This window comes from Wyeomyia smithii, chromosome 2 (assembly GCF_029784165.1).
Source record: "Wyeomyia smithii strain HCP4-BCI-WySm-NY-G18 chromosome 2, ASM2978416v1, whole genome shotgun sequence".
Classification (NCBI taxonomy): Eukaryota; Metazoa; Arthropoda; class Insecta; order Diptera; family Culicidae; genus Wyeomyia; species Wyeomyia smithii.
Genome location: NC_073695.1, coordinates 162309301 through 162335971, shown reverse-complemented (window position 1 = coordinate 162335971; position 26671 = coordinate 162309301). Strand labels below are relative to the sequence as shown.

General features: G+C 37.5%; 1 protein-coding gene across 2 annotated transcripts in view; it reads left to right on the top strand.

Moving 5' to 3' along the window:
* Nucleotides 1–26671, top strand: part of LOC129725476 (myotubularin-related protein 10-B) — a 107091-nt gene that overhangs the window by 39158 nt on the left and 41262 nt on the right. For both annotated transcript variants that reach the window (XM_055681374.1, XM_055681375.1), the window contains exons 3-7: nt 537–588; nt 19404–19552; nt 19615–19770; nt 19827–19951; nt 20006–20234. In XM_055681374.1, the coding sequence (XP_055537349.1) occupies nt 537–588; nt 19404–19552; nt 19615–19770; nt 19827–19951; nt 20006–20234 (711 nt within the window). The remainder of the gene's footprint in view (nt 1–536; nt 589–19403; nt 19553–19614; nt 19771–19826; nt 19952–20005; nt 20235–26671) is intronic.

Below are 26671 nucleotides of genomic sequence, written 5' to 3'. Positions count from 1 at the left end.
CTGAGTCTTTTAGTGCTAAAATTATCGAAATCGGATGAAAATTGTCAAAGTTATAAGAATTTCAATTTGTGGGTACCCGGGTACTCCGTCGGCCATGTAAGGGGTTAAAAAATTCAACTCCCCCTCATTGATCCTCCCTTGTTATCATATAAAAACTACCATTATCAAACGTAGCCTTTCAATAAACTTTGAGATGACACAGAGTCTTACCACTTTTGATTGCAGCGAAACATGGAATTTCGTCTTACGAAACCTTACGAAAGGTACCCGGGTACCTCATCGAGCACATAACGGTTAAAAATTCGTCATAACTCAGAAACAACTACTAATAGCACGTTTTTAGTATTCTGGAATATCTTTGCAAAGTTTCAGCAAAATCAAAGCTCGAAAAAAATATCAAAATTATCTTATGTTGTTTGTAGTTATTCTATAGTCTTTGTAATAAAACTACCCAAAATAGTTGCAAATATCCTATATTAGAACTATTAACGATCTGAATAATCAACTGTTTACTAACAAAATAATCTTGTTTGCAGGATCTGACTGATAAAGTTTCTTCCGACCATTTAACTCCGAGGTTGCTTTTAGGTGAGTTAGAAGTAAAATTGTGATTTTAGATCAAATGTCAATATTACTACATTACCATTACGCAGTGGTGGGCACCACTAAACAAAATTTTGGCACCGAAAAATCGAAAAATGTAACGGGGTCAATCGATAATCCTTAATGATGAAATTTGGATTACTACTACTTACTTAGAATATTCGCTCATCGTTAACTGTAAACAGACTTTCCATAAATATTTTTTCAAACTTGTAGAGAATCATAGGCAAGACGGTCACCTTAAACAAATCATCACTTATTATGCTCAAAACCCAAATTAATCCTCCTAGCGCTGAAACCCAGCCTTTCTCGTTCGAACTTATAATTTGCTAAAATAGATTAACAAGAACACTTCAATTTTAAAAAAAATTATCTTGATAATATTTGCTGGATTTATTTTTCACTCTAAATAACAATTGGCTGTGATGTGTAGATCTGGTTGGTGAGACTGCATCGCATACTGTAGCAGTACCAGATGTTATATTGTTTCCAAATTTCATTAGGGAACATACTTAAATGACGTAGCATTTTTTCCACGATTTTCAACCCCACCTCTCCCCCCTCGTAGCATTTGGTCACAAAACTTTAACCCCCCTCTGAAAAAAACGTAGCATTTGATTAACTCCCCCCCCCCTCTTCAGTTTTTGAGAAAAACGTACAAAAATACAAGTGGTAACTAAATACAAAACAAATTACTTGAAAATAAATCATGTCTAATTCAATTTATTTATCACTCATACACTTGTGACAGCATTTAATATGATGTTAACTTCGCTCTGGATTAATGTTTTCTGCTTCGAAGGGTTTGTGTTTTGTCACGAGAAGGAAACATGTTTATACAACTTCACTTGATCTATACTGCCGATACCCGGATAAATGTCCCATAATGAAAAACATCATGTTGAGAAAACAGCGATTTAACATTATCCGTGAATTTTCTGATTTCCAGCTATTTTATGCAATTACCAATGACCAGAACAGTTTCATGGCATCACAAGTTTAACGTTGAGAACAAAAAACCATGGGTGGAATTGGTTTTACGTTACATAACTTGAAAAAAAAAACAATATGGGACAAAATATGCGGGTACATTTCAAAAGTACACGCATATTTTGTCCCATGACATATAAATTCAACCAGCAACCGTCAGTATCACTGGCAACGTAGATTGTACTACTGAAAAATTACATACGTCTAGTTGATTAAATGATATACTTCTATATGCCTAAAATTATCCGATATACACTAATCTGGAGCAAAATTATATGTTCGAAGTTTGTATCACTATGCAGTGGGACTGTAATGCGGGTACTTTCAATGTGGGATAAACACTTGGTATTTTTTCCATGTTTTTTCATACAAAAGTATCAATTTTAGATTTTTTTCGGGAAATATGATAACAACTAAGTCGATTCCTGATGATAACTCAAAAGTAACAAAAATCAGTATGAGACAGTTATGCTGGTACCGGCAGTATATATCTGTAGAAAACACAACAAAAACTAATCCCTGCACTTATCAGCTATGAAAAGAAACGAGTATCTTGTAACTTTCACTACAGTGAAACCTCCAGGAGTCGATATCGAAGGGACCATCGACACAAGGAAATATCGACTCATAGAATAAATTTTTGAAGACGTAAATTATTCATGCAATAGATTGCATAGAACTGTGTAAACTATTTTTTATCATTTTAAACTTTAATTCAATTTTAGTAGGAACAGGTGTCTAGAGTCAATACATGTTGCTTCGGGAATCGATCCGGGCCGATTGTTTCCGATATAGCTGCAAATTTGTTTGATATTGATAGAGATTTGATTCTATGATATTGATTGATCATGTAAAATCACAATTCTGAAAAAAAAATCTTCAAAAATGTCAAATTGTAAAATATAATATACTAAAAAATGACACGTTTTATTGAAATACTGTAATCGACAATGTTATAGATAGTTAAATTGCAGAAAAAATATACCTTGTAAAAGTAACTTTTTCTTTGAAAGCAAAAGTTAAAAATAGGTATAAAAAGTGACGGCATTTTTATATGTCCGTTGATTTTTTACACTATAAATCTAACATTTTTTGATAGCAAGTGTCATGTTAAAATGAGAAATATAAGCGTTGTGAGCATCTGATAATATTTCTTTATTAGAGAGGCTTTTAAGTGATTCGCTTCTGCTATTAAATGATTTCTTGCTGGATCATAAATTTAGTTGGATAATGTTGAAGCAAGATTTTTTGCTAACTGTAGTGCTTCCAGTATTATTGCCCTAGAGATTGTTGTTTCGTCTAATTTCGCTAACATAAATCATTAAAATCCGATCTAGCCTATCACATTTTAACAACAGTCAGCACATTATTTCTTCATTTCTCAGTTTTCTTCATCTTCTGCGGGAATTGAGATTCCATTCACTCTTTCACGTCAGAAGAACTTAGAATTTGAAAACAACATTGGCTCATAGAACCCAAACAACTAGCATAGTTACCATTACCATAGGATCATCGAGCGAAGGAGGCATCGAGTAATAGAAATATCGACTACTGGGAGTGAGTTTGTATGGGAAATCGAAGTGACTAAAAATATCATCGAGTATAGGGAAATATCGACTCCTAGAACTCATTTGACGTTTGACTGTATTAAAATTCACAAAGAAACAACGATTTTTGTTTTCAAAACAGATTGTGTGTGGAAATCCAAACGATTGTTTATGCAGTAGAGCTTTCAGAAGCTTTCAGAATGCCACAGATAAAAAGATATCGACAGCTCTCGCTGCAATATTTTGTACTATGTTATAGTGCATTTTTAATATACATTTTCCCTGTAAAAAGTCGATCTTTTAAAATAAATGCTACGTCGATTTTAATCAAACCTCCCCCCCCCCTTGTCACAGCTCGTCACAAAACGATGATATCCCCCCTCCCCCCATAAATGCTACGTCATTTAAGTGTGGTCCCTTATCTGAACAGATTTTTAACACCAGTGCCTCGAAGGTTTATGCACAGTACTATCGAAGTGAGATAAATATCACAATATTTTAGCTGTTAATTTATTTTGTTTTCCAAATATTGTAATTTTTGTTTAACATAGATTTAAGCCTTACTAAAACTTACTAACCTAAACAAATAAAAAATTTTTTTCCCTCGTCCAGACGGGACTCGAACCCGCAATCTCCGTTGTCTCCGGCAAGGTGTTTTGGCCAATTAAACTACTGGGTAAGAGTAACTCTTCCTAAGACCAATGTCGAATCACCTTCTACTATTGTGTTCCCGCATCTCAGCACGCCGCGATGAAACTGCACACACTGCCCTGTGGAAGTTTATTTCTGTCAACTGAGAGAGTGGTCTCTCATTTTCTCTCATTTTTTCTAATTCTAGTCACACCTTCTATTCCCGTTCATCTTCGCATTCCCGCGAAACTACATACATTGCCCGCTTTACTAAACTTAAAATGTAAGTCAATATGACAAAAAATGAAATTAGTTCGTAAAGTAAAATTAGCACAACGGAGCTCTTCCGTGATACGCGTTCCATGGGAGTTGGCCACCAACTGACTTGTCTCATCGCTTGCGCCGCTGTAGATATAATAATTCATTATACATAGTGTGCGTAAAGAGACCACTCTCTCAGTTGACAGAAATAAACTTCCACAGGGCAGTGTGTGCAGTTTCATCGCGGCGTGCTGAGATGCGGGAACACAATAGTAGAGGGTGATTCGACATTGGTCTTAGGAAGAGTTACCCTTACCCAGTAGTTTAATTGGCCAAAACACCTTGCCGGAGACAACGGAGATTGCGGGTTCGAGTCCCGTCTGGACGAGGGAAATTTTTTTCTAATTCTAGTCACACCTTCTATTCCCGTTCATCTTCGCATTCCCGCGAAACTACATACATTGCCCGCTTTACTAAACTTAAAATAAAATTACCCGTTAATTAGGCGTCGATAATTTGCGAAAAAAATAAAAAAAATGTATTGTTGACGTCTGCAAGTCCGTGGATGTTCCGCCGGTTGACAATCTGGGAACAAATGAGGCCTTTGGAGCCCACCCCGGAACGTGCAGACCAGACGTTGGGGCCTTAGACGTGGTTCCCAAGAGACCATTAGAAAGTGGCCAAGCTTAGAAAAAATGCTATAAGATGCAAGAAAAAAATTAATTGAGCATCAGTTTTAACCTACCAATTGAACCAGTTTTCCGAATGAAGTTTTGTAATAATCGAAGCATTTCGCGCAATCAACGTAGTAGCCATATGTAGAAACTCTTCCCTCGAGTGTTATTTTTTGAAATGCGGTAAATTTCCGGATATCTATGAGTTCAGTAATAAATTGCTGAACAAAACTAGTCGAGTTGAAGAATTAGTATCAATTAGTTCGAAAGAACTGTTCATTTGAAGAGTTTGTAGACACTTTTAGTAGTTCATTGAAACAATGCCTAGCTCATTTTCTGTCCCTAAGGTAAATTAGCATAAGTAAAATGAAACTTATTTAGACTATATCGTATTTCACTTTCAAATCCACAAAATTTTAATCTTAAACCGAATGAAGCCATTGTGTATGCAGATCTTGCTGAAAATTATAGTGTGACGATTCAAAATGAGATTTAATCTCTCTATTATACATAGCAAATTGTCATTATTCATCCGATCTACAACTATGCCGAACGAGTTCGCTATCACAAAACATTGATCCTCCTTTTTGGACCATAACTCTGTACTTGTCTTTTGTTGCTTCACCATATTTGTTTTATTTTATTTACTAAAATAAATCTTTTTCCACATATCAAAAAAGTACATTCACATTGACGGAAAAGGAAGTAAGTCCAAAAATAAATATAACTTTACTCACAAACCGTTTATGAAGAGCGGCTTTCACATGTACGTAGAGTAAAATACTCATGTCGTAATCAATATTAAACAGTATTCCGAAAATCAAAATAACTCACGAAAAAGAACAGAAATAAATTTTAATAAAAAAAATAATATCTAACATGCTCGTGTTGCATATATTATTTTCTCTAATCTCAATGCAAATAGTATGGGCGTACTAGTTGCATAATTAACTGATTACGATATATATTGTTATAGTAGGGCTATAACATGCGCATCCACTTGGTCTCAGCATATGGCTACTACGTTGACTGCACGGAATGCATTGGATATTTTGAAACTTCGTTCAGGAAATTCGTTCAATTGGTAGGTTAACACTGATGTTCACCTAAGTTTTTTCTTGCATCTTATAGCATTTTTTCTCAGCTTTCCAATGCTGGTCTCAGATCGAAAATCGGTAATTGCGAACACGACCAAAATTGCATTTTTCTTATATAATTCAAGATGGCGGCCAAAATTCTGATTACTCCAAATGAAAGCCCTATCATTCCTCTTTACAGAAAAGTGCTACTTGTAGTAGGTTCCATAACGAATTTCAGAGATATAGCTCAAATAAAACATCAAGAATTGTTAAATTTTCCACTTTTCTAGAAACTATTTCACCCCTTGGTGACCGAGGTGTCAACAAATTCAATCAAACAAAAATGGTATAATCTTTTTTTCTCTATTCCTAACTAATATGTGCATTTATATCAAATTCGAAAGACCTTGTGCACCTAGTGGCCTGGTTTCAGCGAGGATTGCTCATATTTGAATTTAAAAAAGATCTCTGAGATGACGGTTTTTAAAATCACTCTTTTGTTTTGAAAATCTATTTTTTCGGTGTAGGATCTCAAATACAGTTTTTCAATATTTTTGAATGAAAACTCAAGCAATTCTCTAAAAGTCACTCCATGACTACTTTTCTCTACCTCGTAAAAGCGTGCAACATATTTTATTAAAGGGGGACCCTATTCTAAAAGGCCGAAAAATAATAAACTGTTGTGTTTTTTTGGGATATTTTGAGTATAGTGAAGTGTTCGGGTATTTTGGCTATTCATTGAGGTTGTTGTTTCCTAGGCCCCAGGGGAACATTTTGTGTAGGTTTTTTTTTAAATTTTCTGGTTACTTTTTTCCCATATAAGTGATTGTTGTGATAAAGGTAAAAATATTGCTGCTTTGAAGATGATTAAAAAACAACATATGTACTTATTGTGCTTGTATGATGTTCATATATGAATCTTTTAGTATATACAATAACAAATGCTCAATATTCAATTCAAATTTGCTACTTGGTTTCAAACTACATATGACTTCTTCAAGAATCTGTTAAAGATAAGAAAGCATATATATATATATATATATATATATGTATATATATATATATATATATATATATATATATATATATATATATATATATATATATATATATATATATATATATATATATATATATATATATATATATATATATATATATATAATATTTATTTAAGAGTTTTATTATCTTAGGAACATTTTTTTATAATTATGACAGATACTTTACAGAACTAGTTTCACCTTATATTTTATATACATCATAAGTAAATAATTTGTCATCTTTTGAAAACAGCTTCGTTTGTATCTTATTTTCTGTAATCGGAACAAAAAAGTGATACTTTTGTGTGCCAGCTTTAATTTAGATTTTTTGAAAATATTACTCCATTCTGTTACTTTTCTGATTAGCCCATTCTTGCCATTCGTTTAATGTGCCACCAATTGCATCGCATGGGCCTTTACCATGAGAAGTCGCAAAAAAATGCCACTCTGCATCGACGTTATATTTTGTTTTGAACTTCTATTTTCTATTTTTGTATTGTGAGGCAGCTCCATCCGACATAAATATCGCTTTTTTCAACTGTATTTTTGTTTTCAAAAAACTCATTAATTTGGCAATGAACACCTGAACCGCAACAGTATCATGATGGAGTACTTCCGATGTTATAATGAAGCTGATATTCTTAAGTGTTCCGGATTCTGAATAGTAAACAACGAAAGGATGAATGGTGGCTTAACTATTATCCCAATAACTACTTTCAGCGGCATCTTGAAGAACAAATGAATAGTTTTCTAAGAAATCACACACTATAACAACTTCACCATCTTTCAAATTATTTTTTGCTTTTCTCATGTAAGTCGACTGTTCAGTTTTTATGTAATCGTGGGTTTTCAACTTTTCCAACTTTTCACAAAAATAAGATACAAATTCATCAATTGGTTTCATAAGTGTCTCTATATTAAATCGATCTGTTGCAATCCACTGTTCGAAAGGTATTTCACTCACACAACGTCCTCAAGTTATTTGAAAAAACTGTTTTCCAAATCTAAACGGCTTGGGCAATGTTCACATTTGCGGAGATAACAATATTTGGATCGTGTAGTTGAGCTACATAATAGTTGTTCAAAGTAAAATTTAGAATCATTTTGGAATGAATATTTCTTTAGACTGTGTAATTTAGTATTCTCGTGAATAGTACAAACACAAATATTATGAGATCCTGAGCTTCCAAGTAATTTGCAATGCTTAGGTTTCAAAGCTCTAAAAGAAGTCAACCCAATATCTGTTTTGCTGATATCTTTAAAATAAGCGTAAGCCCCACGAATTGAATACATTAAGAGTCGCTTTTGTACATGCTGTCGCTTACCATCTTTTCTCACTGAAACGTAGTCCCTTTGCCCTGGCATGGCTCTACTGACCTGGTCACTGTCATAAAACTGCAATACCTCGTTTTTCACTTCCAGCCCGCTTTATCAGTAACCATAAAACGTGCCTAACAACTAGTTCGGGATATAGTCCCGACTGTATGGGGTATCGTGAAACAATATGGATTACAGGGTGGCCACTCAATCGGGGAAACGGGAAATGCGGGAAAAAGTCGGGATTTTTTTTATATTTTATCGGGATTTCGTTACCAAGATTTTTTCAAAGTATTGTGTATGGAATTACAAATATTGGAGAAGTTGGAAGTACAGGACTGCAAGTTGGTCCCTCAAAAGTCACATTTTTCTTCATCAGTCAATGTTTTGCCCAAAAAGTTACTAAATTTACTTTTTTCGACCCGCTGACCAGCTGACTACCTTTATCAGTCCTGCTTTTCAAATGAAATAAATATTGACATCAAATGTCTTAGAATAGCATAAAACGTCGAAATCTGGTGTTATCTAATGAAAATTGAATGGACTCTGTGGGACTTCTCAAGATGGTAAAGCGAATTGAAACCGGGGTCGAAAACCGGTCCGGAGTCTGGGAATGGTAGTTGCCAGTTTGTCGAGAACAAATTGCGGACAAAATAAGTGGCACACATCATTCCGAGTTGTGCTCTCGTCGTGTTCGGTCGCAATTTCATTTCGATCTCGATAGTGCCGACCAGTTAATCGCTTTCAAGGTCACCGTGCATTGTATTGCGTGTGCACTGCTGCTCGTTGCCGTCGTCTATTGAAGACAAAGGAACGCATCATCGCCTATTGGTACCGTACGCCACAGACTGTACGTTGTGTCGCTACTGCGAGAGATCCAGTACCCGGCGTACTGCTGTTTGGCTGTACTGGTGCTGCTGTGTGGCTGGAGCGCCTGCAGCTTTTGCTACCGGACTCTTGTGTGAAGGACTGGAGATTGGCATCGCCCGTGCGCTGATTGCGGTGGAGAGCGGCTGCAGAAGATAAGTAGTTTTTCTTTCTTGGTTTTTTTCTACAGTATTATTTGTTGATTGGCATTTTGCGTGTGTGGCTTACGCGTCCAACATGGACGACGATGGTGGCATGGCCTAGAGCGGGGATGAAAGCCCGCTCATTCCACCGACTAGACCTCCTGGATACAAAGTTCCAAGGGTTAAAAATGGAGCCCCGCAGGAAGCTACCCATCGGCTTAAGCAGTATCCGGAGGGCAAAGCTGGTATTGGGGCTGTATTTTTCCGGCCGAAAGTGAAAGCATTGAACACAATGCAAATATGTAAAGATCTGGCACGGTTTACAGCCGTGACTGAAATTACCAAAGTGCGCCCGAATAAGCTGCGTGTTTTGGTGTCCGACCTCAAGCAAACAAACGAGATTGCTGCTTGTGAGCTCTTCACGCGGGAGTACCACGTGTACATTCCAGCTCGCGTAGTTGAGATTGACGGTGTGGTCAGCGAATCGAGTCTGACTGTCGAGGACCTGTTGAAGGCTGGAAAAGGCCTTTTCAAGGATTCTAGCCTTGAACCTGCCAAGATACTTGAATGTAAGCAATTACATTCAGTATCGCTCGACAAGGGTGTAAAAACTTACACCCCTTCAGACTCTTTTCGCGTGACTTTCGCCGGGTCTGCTCTGCCGAGCTATGTGCTCGTGGACAAGGTGCGTCTGCCCGTGCGCTTGTTTGTACCACGGGTAATGAATTGCCTCAAGTGCAAACAGTTGGGCCATACGGCCTCCCACTGTGGCAATAAAGCACGTTGTGGCAAGTGCGGAGAGCAACATGCGGATGACGCCTGTAATAAGGGTGCTGAAAAGTGCCTTTATTGTGGGCAGACTCCGCATGAGCTGTCTGCATGTCCCGCGTACAAACAGCGCCAAGACAAGATCAAGCGGTCTCTGAATGAGCGCTCCAAGCGCACTTTCGCAGAAATGCTAAAAGAGGCCGCTGCCACCAAACTGGTTTCCCCGAATCTCTTCTAGTCTTGCCATCCGATGAGTCTGATTCTGACGATTCAGTTGGGGAATCTTCTTTTGTTGAACCCGGGAAATCTAGGAAGAGGAAAAACCTTTCTTCTCCTAGGCTTCCTAGAAAAGGACAGAGAAGGTCTCCATCTGAAGTGACTGATACTAAGAAACAAAAAAGTCCTGTAGAAAATCCGAAGCAAACTCCTCCGGGATTGGCAAAACTGAATTAAAGTAAGGAGTTTCCGGCACTTCCAGGAACATCAAAAAACCCAACTGTTCCTTCTTTTTCGTCCAAGATTCAGCCAGAATCTGGACTGCTGAAGTTTTCAGATATTGTGGACTGGATTTTTGAAAATTTCAACATAACTGACCCTCTCAAAAGTCTTCTGCTGGCATTTCTACCAACAGTTAAAACGTTTTTGAAGCAGTTGACTGCTAAATGGCCCCTCCTTGCAGCGATCGTATCCTTCGACGGCTAATTCATCGGCTGAGATGAAGGATTCTATCTCTATTTTACAGTGGAATTGTAGAAGTATCATCCCCAAAATTGATTCATTTAAAGTTTTGATTAATAAGCATAAATGCGATGCATTTTCCCTCTGTGAAACTTGGCTCACTTCAAATGTAGATCTTAGCTTCCATGATTTTAATATAATTCGCCTCGACCGAGACACCCCTTACGGAGGAGTACTTCTAGGGATTAAGAAGTCTTATTCCTTTTATCGTATTAACCTCCCCACGGTCCCAGGCGTCGAAGCTGTCGCATGTCAAATGACAATACAAGGTAAAGAGCTTTGTATTGCCTCAATATATATTCCTCCCAAAGCACAGGTTGGGCAACGGCTGCTCTTTGATTTAATAGAACTTCTTCCCTCGCCACGTTTGATTTTGGGAGATTTTAACTCTCACGGCGTGGCTTGGGGTTCCCCTTCTAATGATAACCGTTCCTCTTTGATCTATAACCTCTGCGACGACTCCGACATGACAATATTAAACAACGGGGATATGACCACGTTCCGAAACCTCCAGCGCACCCCAGTGCTTTGGATTTATCTTTATGTTCAACATTGCTACGGTTGGATTGCATATGGAAGGTAGTCCTTGATCCCCACGGTAGCGATCATTTGCCTATTCAAATTTCAATTGATAATGGTTCAACTCGCACGCGATCAGTTGATATTCCGTATGACCTCACACGGAATATCGATTGGAAGTTATACGAGGAAATGATTTTAGAAGCTGTCGAGTCGATTCAACATCACCCACCACTTGAAGAATACAACCTCCTCGCGGGCTTGATTCTCGACGCCGCGTTGCAAGCCCAAACGAAGAAATATCCCGGCGTGACGATCAAAGAACGGCCTCCCACTCCGTGGTGGGACAAAAAGTGCTCCGATGTCTACACGGAAATATCCGACGCGTTCAAGGCCTTCTTCTTTTGAGTGAAAGGTCAACCCGACGACTTTAAGCGGTATTTGGAGCTTGAGACCAAGTTCAAAAGCTTGGTCCGAGCAAAGAAACGTGGATATTGGCGCCGGTTCGTAAACGAAACGTCGAGGGAGACATCGATGAGCACTCTTTGGAACACAGCCCGAAGAATGCGAAATCGTATAACGGTCAACGAAAGCGAGGAGTCTTCAAGTCGGTGGATATTTGATTTTGCCAGGAAAGTATGTCCGGACCAGAGTTGCCAATGTTCCAGTTTAAACTGGATTCTTCCAGTTTTTTTCAAGTGATCCAGTCAAACAGTTTATTCCCAAAATCTTCCAGTTTTTTTGTTTATCTGCCAGTTTTATCCAGATATTCTGGACACTCAAGCTCCGACTGGTTTGGAAATATTTTTAGAACGTAAATTTTGTGGATTGATGAGCCATTGTAGCAATTCTCAACAGTATTTTCAGTATTGTATCTTCTCGCACGAAACACGGCCAAAACAAAAATCGTATTGCATGGTTGAGATGAAAAAGGCAAGTAATCTTAGCTTTTTTCTAAACCTAACAAATTGGTTTTATCAGATCTTGAAGAAAAAAAAATTAAGTGCAATGATGGGTTAATGTTATATAAAAATAAAAACAATCCGTCTCATAGATATTATATAAAGGCGACATTCTCCAAATTTATTTCGGTGGCGTAGCAGTTAAAAATTGTTCGAATAATTAGATACCTAGGGATAGCGATCTCAGAGATAATTGAAATTTAAACTTCACAGATGTAACGTAAGAAAACGTTGCACCCGTTCTTTTGTTCAAAGTTAAAATAAATGAATAAAGCATCATTTTCTTGATTTTGCGATGAACTGGTTGCGCAATTTGTAATTTTGATGCTGTAAATGAAGTTTTTCAGTCTACAATTTAAAACCTTCCAGTTGGTCTCGAGGTACGATGCTGGCCTAACAAGCCAGTCGTCGTAGGCTCGAGTCTCGGCTCGGGAGAGACTGTTGGTGTCAATATTATCGTAGCGCTAGCCCCGCAATTGTCCTGTACATCCAACAGTTGGCTGCGAAGTCTGTGTATAATAAACAGAAGGTCAAGTTCCGATTCGGAATGTAGCACCAAGGCTTTGCTATTTTTGCAGTCTACAATATCAACAAAAAGTAATCCCGAAGTTTCTCTATTTAAAACTTATTTTGGATTCAAAAACCATCACAGAAAAGCTCTCGGACAATTTATTTTTTAGGTATTTTGCAAATTTATTTGGAATCCAGGTTTTCCAGTTTTTTCTTCAGCATTCTTCCAGTTCAATTAAAAATTTTATTGGCAACTCTGGTCCGGACTTTGTTCCTGCGCAAAACTTTGTTCGCGATACGTCTCCGGGCCACGATGCGATAGAATCACCTTTTACGATGGCAGAACTTTCAGTTGCCCTCCTGTCCTGTAACGATAACGCGCCTGGGTTAAATAGAATCAAATTCAACTTGTTGAAGAATCTACCCGGCAATGCCAAGAGGCGCTTGTTGAACTTGTTCAATAAGTTCCTGGAGCAAAACATTGTACCGCAGGATTGGAGGCAAGTGAAGGTGATCGTCATCCAAAAACCGGGAAAACCAGCTTCTGATCACAACTCTTATAGGCCGATTGCAATGCTATCCTGTATCCGGAAATTGATGGAGAAAATGATACTCCGTCGTTAAGACCATTGGGTCGAATCAAACGGTCTACTATCAGATACTCAATTTGGCTTCCGCCGTGCCAAAGGAACGAATGACTGTCTTGCGTTGCTTTCTACAGATATTCAGCTAGCCTATGCTCGCAAAGAACAAATGGCATCTGTGTTCTTGGACATTAAGGGGGCTTTTGATTCCGTTTCTATTGACATTCTTTCGGGCAAACTTCACCGACAAGGATTTTCATCAATTTTGAACAATTTTTTGCATAATTTGTTGTCCGAAAAGCTACATAGGTCTTCCCCAGGGCTCATGCTTAAGCCCCCTTCTTTACAATTTTTATGCGAATGACTTTGACGCATGTCTGGCAAATTTATGCACGATAAGACAACTTGCAGACGACAGCGTGGTCTCTGTTACAGGAGCCAAAGCTGCCGATTTGCAAGGACCATTGCAAGATACCTTGGACAATTTGTCTGCTTGGGCTTTACAGCTAGGTATCGAATTCTCTCCGGAGAAGACTGAGATAGTAGTTTTTTCTAGGAAGCGTGAGCCTGCTCAGCTCCACTTACAGTTAATGGGTGAAACGATTTCTCAGGTCTTGGTATCTAAATATCTTGGTGTCTGGTTCGATTCGAAAGGCACCTGGGGATGTCACGCTCGGTATTTGATGAAAAAATGTCAACAAAGAGTGAACTTTCTCCGGACAATTACTGGATCATGGTGGGGCGCCCACCCAGGAGACCTCATAAGGCTTTACCATACAACGATATTGTCGATGCTTGAGTACGGGTGTTTCTGCTTCCGCTCCGCTGCAAACACCCATTTAATCAAGCTAAAACGATTGCAGTATCGTAGTTTGCGTATTGCCTTAGGTTGCATGCATTCGACCCATACGATGAGTTTGGATGTTTTGGCGGGCGTTCTCCCATTAAAAGACCGCTTTTGGGATCTGACTACTCGTATTCTCATCAAATGTGAGGTTTTGAACCGCTTGGTAATTGAAAATTTCGATAGGCTAGTTGAACTTAATTCTCAAACCCGTTTCATGACTGTGTATTTCAATCACATGTCTCAAAGTATAAATCCTTCCTCATACACATCCAATCGTGTCAAGATACTTCTGTTTCTACTGTGTTTTTCGATACATCCATGATGGAAAAAACTCGTGGAATCCCGGATCATTTACGCGTGCAGCAGATCCCTAAAATATTTTATAACAAATTTAAAAACATCAACTGCGACAATGCGTTTTATACTGACGGATCACTTCTCAACGGGTCCACTGGCTTCGGTATCTTCAACAATAATTTTACCGCCTCCTACAAGCTCGATAATCCTGCTTCTGTTTACGTCGCAGAATTGGCTGCAATTCAGTATACCTTAGTCTCAGTTCTATTGAGGCTCTCCTATCGATGAAGGATGTAAGGCACTCTCCGTATTTCCTGGGGAAAATACGGGAACATCTGAGTGCTTTATCCGAAAAATCTTCTCAGATTACCTTAGTGTGGGTCCCTTCTCATTGTTCCATTCCGGGCAATGAGAAAGCGGATACTTTGGCTAAGGTGGGCGCAACAAACTGTGATATTTACAACAGACCAATTGCCTACAATGAATTTTTAAAATTTTCACGTCAGAATACACTTGTCAACTAGCAGGCCTCGTGGGATAAGGGAGAACTGGGAAGTTGGCTACACAGCATCATCCCCAAGGTTTCCACCAAACCTTGGTTTCGTGGATTGGATGTAGGACGAGATTTCATTCGCATGATGTCTCGGATTATGTCCAACCATTACGGGCTAGATGCACATCTCTTGCGTATTGGGCTGGCGAGCAGTAATCATTGCGTTTGTGGATTGGGGTATCAAGACATTGAACACGTGGTTTGGGTGTGTGCTGAATTCTGCGGCGCCAGATCTCTACTTTTGGATACCCTCAGGGCCCGAGGAATACAGCCCTATGTGCCAGTTCGTGATATTCTCGCTCAGCGAAACTTGCCATACATGCTACATGTTTATAGCTACTTGAAGAGCATCAAGGTGCCAATTTAACAGCGAAACAAAAAAAAAACATGTTAGTTTTAGTATTAGATTTAGTTTCAGCTCGTAGTCGGCAGCGAGGGTAAAGAATTTGCCTTTAGCTTATAAGATATTTTAGACCATAAGGCATTAGATTTAATTGGCTCCGTAAAACATTAATTTGTATTGTGCCGTGTCAAATAATTGTTGTGTGAACAAAAAAAAAAGTGGCACACAGTTCTGATTCTCCAGTTGTCCGAATACTCTAGAACTCTAGCGAAACTAGCTACCATTTCCGCTTAGGAACTCAATGCTGGTTAAAATTTGGGTTTGGGATGAACTTGCTATGCGGAGCAGTTTCTTGAAAAAAAAACATTTGAAACTTGCCACACAATAGAGCAAACATTATTTTGAATTTTTTCGAAAAAATAATTTTTGTACATATTTCAAATTCGTATTTTTTCTGTAAATAATACAATTTGACTGTAAAAAAAGCTATTTTTGATGTAAATACAATCAGAAATGCTCTTAGAAAACAGCATAATCGTTTTCGAGGTTTTTCAAGAAAACATTTTATTAATTTTTTTGTTTCTACATACAACTTTTTACATGCTTTTCGTTTTGTAACTGGTCTTAGGGTACGATGCTGGCCTAACTAGTCAGTCGTCGTAGGTTCGTGTCTCGGCTCGTGAGAGACTGTTAGTGTCTGCAGGATCGTTGCGCTAGCCCTGAAAGCGCCCTTTGCATTGAAGAGTTGGCTGCTGAATCTGACCACAGATAAACAAAAATACTTGAAATATTTTAAAAGCCAAAATAATTCACTTGATTGGTGAGATGTTTCCGGCGAAGCTGTAGAGAGTAGTTCTGTTAAAAAATTTATTGAATATCTTAAAAATGTTATTTTTTGAATTCTAAGTTGCCAAATGTTACAACGTTGATTATATGAACACGAAAGATGTTAAAATTTCTGGAGGTTTTTTTCGAAACCAGAACGATTTGTTTGATTGGTGCGATGTTTCCGGCAAAGTTGTTGGCAGTAGTTGAGTATTCAAAATATTCTAAATTAATCATTTCAAAGAGCTGATTTTAAAAAAATACTAATATGTTTTTTAAAAACTGCATCATGTAAACTGAACATTGATTATCATGGAGAAATAAAAACTGAAAACTCTTTAGAAAAAATCCTAATAAAAAGGATTTGGGAAAATTCCAGGAAACTTTTTTTTCTTGAAAAGTTTAAAACAGACTCAAACTAAATTTGTTTCCTTTTGAACGGTTTCTGCAAGACATGTTCGTGCAGTAAAAACCTTTTAATTGGAAAACTAAAAATTTAAGATCATTTTTCTGATTCCCAGGTTATTTTTTAAGTTTCGAAATCTGAAATGTTGGTCCCTAATATCATTTTTTTTGACCATTTTGTGCGCTGGATGCAAATAAGTTGAAAACGTTGGCAGATGACCAGAGAGATGCAACTTTGATGGACTAGCAAATAAAAATACTGAAAAAGTTGTGAATTCACTTCTGAAAAGTTTGCAGAATCTATGTAACGCGTGATAAACGAAATACAAATAAATCGCAGTATTATTTTTCCTGAACGTGAAATAATATTATCTTTAATTTTAGAAAAAAAATCCACTTCACAGGTTTGTTCCCTAAATAATCAATTCAATCAAAATATTCTTTTCTCTCAGAATAAGTATTTTTATGTTCACCCTTAACTTCCCATGACTTTTTCCGATGATTTGAACAACGGAAAAAAAAACTTATGTACGAAAAGTGCTGATTTTTGTTGTTGTTCCCCTCATAGGTTGTTATGCGTTAAAAAAAGGGTGCTTATATCATATTTTAAGAAGACAGACATAATGAACGCACAAAATAGCTAACACGACTATTGAGTGCTTAATGGAAGATTTGAAAATTTGAGAAAATCGCAAAAATTGTATTTAACCTGTCTACCATGGGAAGGCAATGGTTGCATTTTATGTAACTAATCAACTGTTTGTGTGGAATGTCCCGAGCAAATACGGTAGAAGTGATATGAGCTATTACTTCCAATTTAGGGTTAAAAAATTGACGTTCAGCCGTCGATAGAACATAACCTAGTTACCGTTTTTGCCAATCGGGAATTTCTTGCAATCATCCGGGAAAAAGTCGGGAAAAATGCGGGAACTTGAAAATGTAAAATGAGTGGCCACCCTGGGATTATGCCCAAGCCTCACATCAGGAGCCAATATTCCACTAACCTCTGATATGCGCCGAGCCTGCTTCATAATGTATTCCGTTGTTTCAAACTGTTCTGTTATCGTTTGTTGGTTCCAAGATTTCGGTAGAACCGAAAGTATTCTTACTTTATCTTCCCTCGAGCATTCGGGCGCAGTGAATTTTGCTTTTAACTGCAAAATCATCTCGTCGAAGTCTCTCGCTTTACGTTTCAATAAATCCAGGTCATCTTCAGCATCAAAATCGAAAATGTCTTTTTCTTATACCGTCAGTAATGCTCAGATACTTTTTTTTAAGATATTTTTCCTGATTGAGCTTTGTCAGTGATATCGGTGAAACGTTGATTTCAGCTAGGCCTTTGTTGAATAACTCAATTTTCTGTGCTCTGGAGTAATCTTTTTGAATGCTTTCTTGAGAACATGGTGATACGATTGTTGTAGTAGATGGTATCTCCGCCAATTCGTATACATATGCAGATGGTTGCAACTCCGTCGGTAGAATGTTTCTTCCACATACTGATGTTGATGGTTCCATGAATGAATTGTGTGGATGCTCTTCAAGATCAAATTCATCTTTCACATTGATACAATATAATCTACACGAATCACAAATTGATAAAGACGTATTGAAATGAGCTTGACTGTTCAATATTTTTAGTTTTTCTATACAACCAACGGTTTCTGGGTTACCATGCTTCGAATAAAACCTATGCCAAAAGGCATACGCCCTTTTAGAATATAACTCATGGATGTAAAAAATCTCTCCATCTGAAAAATGCTCAGTTTGCTTAGCCAAATACGTGTGCAAAGTTTCATTCAAATAAAAAATGGTCGATATTCGACCATAGGTCATTTGGCGTGATTTGTCTCAAAACCGAAATTTCCTGCTACCCACTCCGTTGGGTTAATTTTTGGAATTTTAAAGGCCAAATTTCAATCGCTTTGCGCCATAACATTTTAGATTCGTTTGAGCTGAAATTTTTCACAGGGTGTTTTTCGAGCAGGTAAACATTTTGTATAGGGTTTCTCAAAATGACCATTTTAGTTGGTACCCTAAAAGATTTCCAATTACATAGTTTGCAACCCATGTTAAAGTCCTTTGACAACCAAATGGTCCGATTCTACTAAGATTTGAACTCACAACCACCCGCTTGTCAAAGCGGACTCTGTAACCTTGCGGCTACGAAGCTCCTCATTTTGCCAACTGTATTCGAGATGGTATCTGGGGACAGATTTCAGTCAATCTGGTTCTGAAAATACTTATATTAAATGATAACAGGTTTTTAAAAGATTTTTATGCAGTGGCGTAGTTGGTTGCCAAAAATTGTTATTCTCAGCAAAATAAAATAATTATTCTTAGAAAAAAATATCAGACTATTTTCTTACGAAATATAGGGGATGGGGTAATTTACTTAAACAAATCTAGATAGATTTCTTATGAGAATGGCCAAATTTCTCAAAATCGCAAATTAAAAAAAAGTTGTTGCAAGTTTTCGTGTTTTTTGTGATGACCTGTAACATAAAATTGATTATAAACTTTCTCAAAAATCGAACATAAATTTTCCAATTTTCTACTCTATTTCGCTTAGCTATCTTATCATTCATTGCAAAATATTTTGTGAACGTTTGCAAAGGAGGTATTTCACTAATTTACCGATGAAAATAGTATACAGAGTTTTAAAGTGAAGTGCTAAAAAGTGAGTAATTTTAAAATGGTTTTTGGCCGGTTTTTAGGTTTCATTGAAATGTGTATATATACTTTTTATATTATATATGTCACCTTATTACAATAACCCTCGCAAAGAAAATTATAATAATAAAAACAGGAATCATAAGTTCAATTAAAAAATCTTCAAACAAATATTTAGGTTGCATTTGGTATCAGTATGATATGCTCAATCAATATGTTTGTATATTTTAGGAGAAATTGAAGCGGCTAGAGTTAATAATGTGTGCATGTACACAACCTACTGCATTAAAGATAGCAAGTACATTGATGAGAAAGAAGGTGCTCTAATTATAACAAATTTTCGTCTATCGTTTTTGTGTGCTGAGAGTGAAAATGAACAGGTGAGTTTCCGCAATAGTAAAACAGTTTTGCAATAATTTATGTGTGTTTTGTTACATAACAGTTTTCAGCTTATCAGAAGAACACGTTCCTTGGAAAGTATGATGTTTCGTTATTGAACATTGATAAAATATATCAAGTTACGGATAAGAAAAAACGAATGGTTAACCCTCAGGTTAAAAACAGCAGTAAAATCGAGATTATAACTATTGTGTGCAAGGTAATACTCCAACAAAAAAAAAGAACTCATCAGTTAAAATACCTCTATTTGTCTAGAATTTCCGAATGCTCACATTCGGTTTTAGAAAGGCTGGAATCGGTAAAGGAAAGTACATTGCAGATGCACTGGTAAAATTTGCCTTCCCTGCTAAACACAACTTGCTGTTTCTTTACAACTATAAGTATGAAATTTATGTCATTTTTTTTTACCAATACTCTCAGTTGCCTTATTTTAGGGAAAAGTATTATAATTCATTACGCTCAGTATGTATGTTCAACAAACAAAATGATTGGTTAAATGAGGTTAAACGTTGTGGGGCCGATGCAGGATGGAGAGTATTTTCAAAAGACAAACTAGACATCGAAAGCACGCTGCCCATGCACTATGTTGTTCCGAAGCATATGTCAGATTTTGAATATTTCAATATATCCAAAAGTTTTCGCAACTGTCGATCAGCTATTTGGGTAAGTTGAAAATAGTGACCGTAAAATTATTGAAATTGTTGAGTTTCTCAATATATATAACATGTTAAGAATAGAACCGAGTATTGCAACAAAAACATCTGTAGCAGTTGAGTCCTAGTAAATCATAGGTAATCAACATCTATCTGTATGAATCGCAGAGTATAATCGACGCTGAAGCAAACTTATTCATTCATTAATATTTTTTTCTTAATACAATTTTATTACCAAAATCTGTTTTTTTTCTAAGGCGTCGTACACAAATTACGTAACGCATGAAGTGGGTGGGGAGGGGGGTTGAGTCTGCGTTACTTATTGTTAGGTAGGGGGAGGGGGGGGTAGTAGAGACAGTTACATAACTGTGATGTTTGCCCGAAATTGAAAATTTCGATGGGGGGTCAGGCTATTCAGCGTTACGTAATTTTAGGAGGGGGGAGTCATATCGAACGTTACCTATCGTTACATAGGGGGGAGGGGATCTGAAATCTAGATTTTTTGCGTTACGTAATTTGTGTACGACGCCTAAATATAAAATTAGGAATTTAATTAGAATTTTGACTTAGGACTACGTGTTACAGGGAGGTACGAGAGTAGAATGAAAATTTAAAAAATGTAGCAAATGTCGCAGATTCTTGTGCACGTCTCCAATATTTGGATGGAGTAAGAGACGAAGGAGAGAGAGATAAGGGTCAGAAATCGGGTGCTACTCGTTTTTTGCGTGCAAAGCACACGCCGCTGGGAGACTGCACAATAATTTCCTCAAATCAAAAAATCTTACGATGTCTTACAAGGGGGGAGGGGGGCATGAAAAAACATGCTAACGTAATTATTGAACGGCCCCTGAGTGCAATGAAAGGGTTCGAAACTTGGTATGAAGGTTGCATTAAAATCTGTGTACGAGCCAGCAGGAAGACGCAAACGGTCAAAATGTTCACACAGCGCAGGCATAGTCAGGGTTGCCACTAAAATTTTCAAATAATCTTAGAGAATGCTGAAAGTAAAACTGGATCCTAAAAATAAATGAAACCTTATGTGTTTATTAGAGATGGTCGGGTTTAATGTTTTTCAAACCCGTACCCGACCCGAACCCGATTTTTTTTTCGGTCTAAACCCGCGCCCGGCCCGAACCCAAAACTTTTTTTTCGTTCAAACCCGAACCCGAGAATTTTATTTCTCTGAAACCCGAACCCGACCCGAACCCGAAATTGTGAAACCCGAAGCCGAGATTTCATGGATTTAACAGTCGGGTTTCGGGTTTGCATACCCAAACCCGACATTTTCAAACCCGAACCCGACCCGAACCCGAAAATATTTTTTTCACAAAACCCGAACCCGACCCGTACCCGACACTTTCAAAATTTCTCAAACCCGAACCCGACCCGAACCCGTCCATCTCTAGTGTTTATGTTTTATGTGTCTTAAATTTGTGCTTTAAATGGGTTGACTATAAATAAATTATTGAATCGAATGTCAGTTTCGCATACAGAGATAATACACTTCAGAAATGGCAAAGCTCTCACAATCGCATCATATATATCTAGTTATCTTGCGCCTAGGTACGTCCTATTTATTCACAGAAATTTTTTGAACGCAAAAGTGCTGTGATTGTTTGCTTTTGTCTACGATGTTTTCTATCAATTTTATTGGAAACTTTTTATAAATACATGAAATAATCTTATACTCAACTGAAAGAATTTTCATAAGCTTTTCATTCTAAAAAAAATTCAAAATAGACAAAAGTAATTGAAACTCGTGCTCTGGATTCTGGATAAATGTGGTACTGCCGTATGTAGGTGAAATTGTGTAGAGACTTCATTGTTTTGTCACTTATTTTGCATTTTGCTAATCTGTTTTCACCATCAACAATAAATAAAACCACGTCAGATTTCCGGTTTTTATTTTGGCTCTGTTCCGCCATGACGACTTTTCACACAACAAAGAGATCAGAAATGTCTAGCCACTGCCTTGCCTAAAGTTGCCACGTTTCTTTTGTATTTTGAAACTCAGAAAATCATCTGTACCGTGCTGGATCGAAACCCGTACAGTATCGCAATCCGTACACCGTGATGTTTTTCTTCAGTTTTAAGCATTATAAAAATGAAAATTCATATGATGATTACATGTACAATGCACATGTAACTATCATGTGAATTTTCATTTTTATAATGCTTAAAACTGAAAAAAACATCAAGGTGTATCGATTTCGATACTGTACGGGCTTCGATCCAGCACGGTAACCTATAACAAAATCTGTTAGTTGTTCAACATATAAGTATACCATTCAAAACAATAACAATTCGCGTTGAACGGTTTGTTTTTCACTTATTTCAAAGGTGTGATCCGCATCCTCATAAAAACCTACGGGGAGACAACGGATATAGATTTGCATCCACTTCGGGAATCGCTCACTGATTGGCTGAAATTAAAAACTCCGGGTGCGTTCGAATTTATCATCAGGCTTACTGTTTTGATTTTGGCAGTGTTGCTGAACAACATGTTTTGATGTTGAATTAAATACAAAGCGTTCAAATACGGACATAGTAAGAGATCCCATTCGGATCATCACTTATATAAATTTTCAAAACATTCAAAAGTGCGCAAGCATAATGAAGCATAAGAACATCATACCGCTGCTTAATGTCGGAAGTAAATCGTGTAGTGTGAGCTTATTTCCACTTTCGAATCCGTTCTGTATTAAGTTTAGAACATAGGGATAAGCGGGGTAAGACCGCCCCCTTAAGCAATTCTGTTTATAGAAGAAAAAGTTGCGGCTGCAGTCAAGAGGTTCTTTTATTCAATAGCTAAGCAAAGCCTTGGTGCTACATTCCGTATCGGAACTCGACCTTCTGTTTATTATACACAGACTTCGCAGCCAACTGTTAAGTGCACAGGACAATTGCGGGGCTAGCGCTACGATCCTACTGACACTAACAGTCTCTCCCGAGACGAGACTCGAACCTACGACGACTGGCTTGTTTGGCCAGCATCGTACCTCGAGACCAGCTGGGATTCAATACCCGCATTTAAAAAATAAGAATTGACATTTTTTTGTTTATTTTCCAGCTTTTTTTTCAATTTTAAAAAATCATTGAAAATGTGCAGATCTTTTTCATACGGGGTAAGCCCGCCCACCAGCGGGGTAAGATCGCCCACCATTTTTTGAGAATAAAAAATATTTTTAGGGCCAAAACGGTCGGTTTTATCGGTATAGTGTCTTTGACAAAGTTGTAGATGATATTTTTTTTTTTTTAAATAAAATATACACAGTGAAAAATCTGAAAAAAAAACATTTTTTTTTCTAAGTTTTAACTTATTTTGTTTTTGATTATCCAAGTTCAAATCAATGCTTAGGTAACTTTTTGTGGTTTTCAAAATAAATAGATTTTTCAGAATTCGAAGATTAATATTTATTCAATCTTTAAGCTAAAAATAAAAACTCATTAAACCTGTCTGTATGATTTTCTTAAAGACTTATTATGTATAGAGTAATAAAAATTATTATTATATACTATGTATTAATATTTCTATTACTCCATGATCCAACGACCATCAAATTTTAGCTTACCTTTTGTAGATTTGGCAGGCAAAAAAAATTAATTCTGTTTTTATATCTATTCTTCAATTTTTCTACAGTGCATACTTTTTTCGGAAGTAAAAAACTACTATTTTCAACTCTGCCGAAGACGTCATACCGATCAAACAAACCGTCCTGGCTTTGAAATTATTTTTGATCAATAATATTATTTTCACACAAGTTTACTTTTTTCAAAAATTAGTCTTGTAGAAAAATATTACTAGAAAAGCTTCAACCAAATCGATAATGGCCGATTAACATCGACGTTTTATGTGGCTTGAAATCGCTTTACTAACTGTTGCCTTTGTAGTGTCGAGGCCAGGCATGGGGAAAACACAGCACACCAAAGCGCGTGGGACCCATCTGCTAAAAAACACCACGCAGGGCTATTCGTATTACCCTCCGTCGCTAGCTAAAAACAAAACACTGGAGAGCCATTCGTGAACACGCGAGCCGAGGGTTTTTAACTTCGGCACATGAGGCAACCAAGGGCTCGCAGTTTCGGGGAACACACAAGCATTGGTCGCCACGACGAGATCGACAATGGTATAATATTGGAAAGCTTGACGGTAGTCAACGCCTACAACCACCTGCAATATTTTTTTTATATGTACTTTTGTAAACATGATGCGTATGAGAAAACGCGTGTTAGCATCGCCAACCAGCGTTGCCGGTGCTATCAATGTTTTGACTGGCTGTCGTGTGTGCCAAAAAGAGAAGCACACATTTTCATTTGTCAAGTCTCTATATGTGATCTTGTGTAGGTGTGAAGAGATTCGTTTGCCTTCGCCATGTCAATGACAGCAGCCGGCAACCGTTGGGAACGGTCGGCGGCAAAAATAGAAAAGATTCTATTTTTTGCAACAACAACAAGCGACGGTCGACCGCTGTGTTCTGATTGGTCGATAAAGAACGGAACGGTAGCGGTTGACCGCTGCGACTGTTAGTCTGATACAGGCTTAACCGTTGTAGCGGTTGACCGCTGCCGTTCCGTTCCTTTTCGACCAATCAGAGCACAGCGGTCGACCGTCGCTTGTTGTTGTTGTAAAAAATAGAATTATTTCTATTTTTGCCGCCAACCGTTCCCAACGGTTGGCGACTGCTGTCATTGACATGGCGAAGGCAAACGTGCCTCTTCACACCTACACAAAGTCACATATAGAGACTTATCGAATAAAAATGTGTGCTTCTCTTTCTGGCACACACGACAGCCAGTCAAAACATTAATAGCACCGGCAACGCTGCTTGGTGATGTCAAATTTCGACCAACGGGAACGGGAAGAAAAAAAGAAGTTTTGTTTTGATCGTCCGCTAGGAACTTGTTTTTATTAAATCTGTGTTTCGTTTGTTAGAAATAGTTCCAGTGCAAGTGAAAAAAACTTAATCGTTCGTGCCTCTCCGGAGGAATATAGTCAAACGGTCAGACTCAGCTTTTTTGCTGCTGCGTTTGCGGGTTTTTGTCGTGTTCGCGTAGTGTTTGTATTGTAATGCTGATTCACTTGCACGTAGGAAATCCAGCGATCAAATTGGACACAAAATCCAGTCGTCCTCTGGAAGGTATCGACGATGTTCGAGGATGAATCCGGGATCGGAGCACGGCATCGGCGCTGGTTTCGGCTGCATGGTCATGTCCTTCGCTATTGGACCTATCCTGATGATGAAAAATGCAAGCCTCCGATCGGGAGCATGAATTTGCAGGAGTGCTGCCCCCAGACTGGCTCTCGATTGAACAAGTTATTATTACAATTTCGACGTCCAGCACCGCCGGATGATGTTGAATCGCTGGTGCTAGCAAAGCAAGGTAATACTGCTATTCAGCGGTAGGTTTTCGTGAATATATGGCTTTCACCGGATACTAATCATCGTCCTATATTTTTACAGGTATTTGCTGTCAGCTGATTGTTGCGACGAGTGGTGTGGTAATTTTAATATAATACTTGCTATGCATGAAGCCTGGGAACAGACCGATAGCAGAAGTACGAGTTTCTAAATACGTTCAATCTGCTTAATATCGGTTTTCTGTACAGTTGCCATTGTTAGTTGTATTATTAGTTAGTTAGTGAGTTAGTAGTAGTATTATTAGTTAGTGAGTTAGTAGTAGTTTTATTAGTTAGTTATTAATTAAAATTATGAATTCGAATGTCCCAAGCAGATGAAGATTAGTGTCTTATTTTTCAAATAGGATTTTATGTGATGAATTAATTATTTACTAGGTAATATTAATTTAGAATTTATGTTGTGTGTTCTGCCATAAACGGAGACATCAACACTTATATACATTTAACACTTTATTATATTAATAGTTTGTAGTTGCTTTTAAACAAAAAATGAATTGAAATAAAACTCAAACCTAATCTTACATTTATCTTTTACTGGCTATAATTGAGAATTGCAACGATTTTTTCGGAACTTATTCGACATATTTTGTAATGTTTACAAATTAGTAAGCATATGTACAGGGGTCAAAATAAGTAGGATAGGCAAGTGCCGGTATGTATGACAAACCTGCTAATTTTTGGATGGGTTTGATAATTGGTTACCTGATAAAAATGCTTATTTGCATCATTGGCATAGATGAAAAAAACATTTCTTAAGTGAATGTTCCATCAAGATCAGGAATCGGCAAAGGGCTCATCGAGAAATGGCTATTTCTCATCTGGAAATCCCCAGAGGAACCTGTCTCAGGGAACATTTACGTTTCTGCATAAAAATATGGCGTGTGGCACCTATATCTCCAGGATTTTTTATCTGGAATCTTTCAAAAGGCATATTTTTAAATTTAGGCGTCATTGGCCACTTTCGGAACAAACTGGATGTCCCGAAGGAACTCGTAGTGCGAGAATTTACATTTCTGCAACAAAATATA